This window comes from Contarinia nasturtii, unplaced genomic scaffold (genome assembly GCF_009176525.2).
Source record: "Contarinia nasturtii isolate CC-2019 unplaced genomic scaffold, AAFC_CNas_1.1 Cnas_scaffold_6231, whole genome shotgun sequence".
NCBI lineage: Eukaryota > Metazoa > Arthropoda > Insecta > Diptera > Cecidomyiidae > Contarinia > Contarinia nasturtii.
In genome coordinates, this window is record NW_022203489.1 from 1 (window position 1) to 4,806 (window position 4,806).

Sequence of the window (4,806 nt, forward strand, 5' to 3'; positions counted from 1 at the left end):
ACTTTGCGTCTAAATGCTCAATGGCGCGACTTTTTCTTTTTCGAAAAGAATTTTCAATTAAATGACACAACATGTAAAATGCACAATGACTTGTGAAAAACAAAAATATTCTTTAATTTTGTTGTGAATCTGTTCAGAATGTTCGCACAGTTTGTGTTACTAACGAGAAGTGAAATGAAGCCCTGGCGTTCTGTTTTGTGTTACGATGCCGATGAATACACACACTCAGACTATGGCATTCGATTTTATATAGTTCTGCTCTCCATCACTACTACTATCAACAATCAAATCTCAATTTTTAGGCAATTTCTTTGCTGTCGCAACTTTTGTTTTAATAATTGCAAATTGTTCTTATTTTTATAGATTTTGTGATTATTTGAAATGCATATAATGCAAATAATGGAAAAATTATGGAAAGAATTGATAGTAATTATTGACTAATGGTAATAATAGTAATTTCAAGTGATTATACCTTGAATTGTACCCGTGGTATGGGGCGATGAAGAGAAGTTTGACGATACATTTGATATTTGTAATTTACTTTTACGTGTACGACCGATTGGCATTCGTGCAAAACTAAAAAACAAATGTTCATTAGTTGAATTGATCTAGTTTTAAACAGTTTTCAACTATTTACCTTTTTCTCCGTAGTGAATATATACGATCAGATTCTTCACCTTCTTCATCAGTCCAACTATCATCACCATCATCATTGTTGCAATTATGGTCACTAATTTTATAATTCATAATTTCAGCATTACTTCGACTTAAAATTGTCACTTCATCCTTGTCATTAATGCTAATGCAGCTTCTACGCGATGCCATAATATTAAATAACAAACGGTTGTCAATCATAGATCCATTTCCATTATCTGTCGGCTGTAGTAATCGATTCTGCGTAAAAAATTGACTAACCCGACAATTCAAATTGTCCACATTATCTTCATCGCTGCTTTCACGAATATTTAATTGCTCATTACTATTCATGTAATCATAAATAAATTGCTCATCAGAAAAAGAGTTCTTCAGTTTATGGTTTTGTGTTATGATAACATTGCCATTGAGACAATTTTCACTATGTGAATCAGATTTTCCTATGACTGTGCTTTCATTGTATTTATTTGATATTGGTGAATTTAAAAGTTTCAAAGGCACATCTTCTGGAGCTTCATTATTTAACATTGAAACATTCAGAGTGAATTCTGGGTCATCTATTATGTCGGTTTGAGTTTCCATGTGGACCATTTTAACATTCCGACGGTCCATTTGTTTTGATGGTGAAATAAAATTATCAGTGGATCGGTATCGATTTTTCTTTTGATTGGACATTTTGGGACTGATAGAAATCGAAGGAGTTAGTGTCATTGGATTCTTTGAAGGTGCTCCAACTGCAATTGATCTCGTTTCCTGTGAATCGTTTAACTCAGCATAAACACTATTTTTGACTGATCTTTCGGGTATATTTACTGATAAAATTGATGGTCTTACTGCTACCGGATATTCTTGCTCATATAATAAATTATTTTGTTTGTATATCCTTCGAAAGGTATTTGTCGTTCTTTTTGACATTTTGTTATGGACAGGGAAATATTTGCGTTCACGCCTACAAAAAAATTAAATATGTTTTCATAATGTGTATAATAATATAATGGTATGCACGTGGAAAAAACATTAGAACGGCTTTTATTATATTTTGGAATATAGTTTTTATCACGAAATATATGGTCTTACTTTACAATTTCACGTTCCCGCTCTTGTAAATAAAGCATTAGGTCAGTTAATTCAGCGAACAGTTTATTAGTTTTTTCCAATTTTTCCTGATAAATTAGCCGTATGTCCTGCGCGTGTTTCCATTCTGCGGTACGTTTTCGTATCAAATCTTGCTCAAATTTATGAATATTAGTACCATTTTGAGTAATTCGCATCATATGAGATCGAACTTCTTCTTTCCATGATTTTTGTGTTTCAAAATATACTGCGTCAGATTGCTTCAGTAGCTCAGGTCCAGCTATTTCCAAGTGATTTAATAAAATTTTGAACGAGGGACGATTTCGAGGCTTCACACTCCAGCAAAGTTTTACAATCAATTTGAAGCCTTCGGGACATGTAGATGGAATTGGTAAATGCAATGAATTATTACCAACACCCCATATAATAGCAGAAGAATCAACATCTTTATATGGAATTTCACATGTAAGCATTTCCCACAATACAACTCCTATAAGTTATACAACTCAAGTTATTACTTTAATACAACTCCTAATTCGACTTACTATACTTACCATAGGACCATATATCAACTTTTTCTGAACATGGTTCATTTCGTATCACTTCGGGTGCCATCCTTTAACGTAAATCATATGTTAGTATGGAAAAAATTGAAAGTAGAAAAAAAATCATACCAGGATACTGTTCCAGCAAAGCTCATTTTTGTACTTTTTTCATTCCATTCACGGCTTGTACCAAAATCACTGATTTTAACGATCTCATTAGTTCCAATCAAAATACTGATGGGAAAAAATTAATTAGTCAAGGATTAAAGTTATAGGAGCAAAGGGTCTATATACTTAGGACTTTTCAGATCTCGGTGTATGATTTTATGGGAATGTAAGTACTGCATACCAAGCGCAATTTGCTTGGCCCATGAAACAATTCGTACCGGTTGAACCACTTTCTCATCTTTAAGAATATTAGTTAATGGGCCATATGGACAATACTGAAAAATATGAAAAATAAGAAAATGTATATTGGGTGTTTCTCATATTTATAAACAAAAAATGGTAGATCTCAATTGAAAGAGCAGAAAATTCGAACTATGAAAAGTACTTTCATAACAGTTGGCACTTCCTCAAGCGAAATGATCATTTGAGACATATTAAATAATACGCATTATAGAATTGATTTCATTCGATATTTTGCTTCTTGAAACATATAGATTTCCAGTGTTGATTGAATAACAAAACAAAATGGAGAAAAAAAGAGAAAATGGACACATTGTAAATTAATCTGAATACATTACATTGATTGTGGATATACGCTAAGACTTAAAAGCAATGTAACCGATTTTATGTGTATCGTGAAAGAAACATTCTACGAATTGGTTTCGTTATTTGTTTATGTCCCAATATTTTACTCTCGCATTTCAACATACAGTGCCTATTCGGCATTTTATAAACACTTACATTGCTTTAAGAAACAACGTATACGATTCACACAGCATCAAACAATCGATGTTTTTGGTCGTAGCAGATTTGTGTCAAAACTGTTTTCTGTACAACACCGAAAAAGATCACACATTTATATTTTGTTGAAAAGTTTGTGTTGGTTCCATGCTCGCACACATGTTAATTGTAGATTTTTTTTGTTTGTAGCCTGAATGCAATATGACATTCTACGAATCGATTTTGTAATGTGCATTAGTTTGGAGCGTGTTTCTTTTTACTTTCGGACACACATACAAGAAAGATGAGATAACGACGATCAAATGTGCACTGAAATCAATAATTTGGCCGCCATACCAGCAGGAACTGATCAACAAAATAACTGATCTAAGTCTACAGGCTACAATGATTTGCAATTTGGATTCGTTGCTGTTCTTATTAGAGGTCCAAAAGGCATATGAACGAAGGCATCAACAATGGTGACAATCCAACAAATGTAATTATTGTTAGCTGAATTCAGCATCGAAATACGTAATAATTTTTACCTAATTCAACTTAGCGAAGTTGCATTGTCATCAATATTTACTGTATTCCATTTGACATTTTATTTACACCAAAATCAACTATGGATAACATTTTAATTAATATATTGATTTCAATTCATAGATAATTTTATTTTCGCTTTCATTCTAACTGATTTATTTTCTTCTCTTTTTTCATTCCATTGCGACGTTGAATTCGACTGAAACTACATACAAAAGCGACCACGCGTTCGACCGTCATCGTATGCTCGATAATGGATGTTTTGGATCCAACAATTGTAAATAAATTTACCACCGAAGCCCAAGCCGAAAAAAACACCAAAGCCGGAGCCAGAGCAACCATCAAAGACTAAATGGAAACCCTGTGGACCAGCAAAAGAAGTGCCACCAATCGATCCAGAATTCAAGGCAATTGTGGAAGGTCTTGATGAATATATGAGAGACTGAGAGCAAAAACAGCACATCGCATCTCATCTCTTGCTTTCACTTCGTATGTTCGCTGGTATAGTGTGTTACCGTTGATCCCGTTGTATTTTACGAGTAAGTGAAACAGCAGCGGCTATAGCGTCAACGGCAGCACATACGAAGCGAAAGGGGAATATGTATCGAGCAACCGTTTCGTATGCGTTAGCCGTACGAGTTCAGCATTACTCAGCTCTCAGTCATATGCTGAGCAGCAGCAAATAATGATACTTTGATTTTAATCAATTTTTTTGGAATTTCATCGGAAAAAATGAATTAAAGATTTTCTTCTTTTTTTCATGGAAAAAGGTCATCAAAATGCCAGCTAGTGACCCAAATAAACTTTATCGGAGCTGAATGTGTTCCCGGGAATCGACCTGCATGATCTCACGACCAATACAAAAAATTGGTTTAAAGCTGTGCCGATGTATCTATCTATGCAACGCGAGATAGAAGAATTTAATTTACTGCGAGCATATTAAGAGCCACCAAAGAAACGCAAAAAGAGAAAGCGCAGAAGACCGAAGGGTAAGAAACGAAAGTGGTTCATCAAACGAAAACAAATGCTCGACGATTTGGAATATCTACTATCTACCCAAGTCAGTATAATACTCTTTTCGAAGAGTGTACACGCTCTTCTC

At 34.0% G+C, this 4,806-nt stretch overlaps 1 protein-coding gene and 1 long non-coding RNA gene across 2 annotated transcripts; one reads left to right on the top strand and one right to left on the bottom strand.

Moving 5' to 3' along the window:
* Positions 1–122: 122 nt before the first annotated feature.
* Positions 123–2,803, bottom strand: LOC116351763 (mitogen-activated protein kinase kinase kinase 13). Its single transcript, XM_031783902.1, has 7 exons — positions 2,568–2,803; positions 2,403–2,507; positions 2,283–2,344; positions 1,732–2,218; positions 1,468–1,603; positions 638–1,407; positions 123–576 (listed from the first exon to the last, which is right to left on the bottom strand). The coding sequence occupies exons 1-7, from the start codon at positions 2,618–2,620 to the stop codon at positions 459–461; spliced, it is 1,731 nt and encodes a 576-aa protein (XP_031639762.1). The 5' UTR covers positions 2,621–2,803; the 3' UTR covers positions 123–458.
* Positions 2,804–3,522: 719 nt separating this feature from the next.
* Positions 3,523–4,729, top strand: LOC116351764. The gene is made up of 3 exons (XR_004202197.1): positions 3,523–3,657; positions 3,923–4,243; positions 4,475–4,729. It is a non-coding gene; the product is annotated as an uncharacterized LOC116351764 (long non-coding RNA).
* Positions 4,730–4,806: the final 77 nt, after the last annotated feature.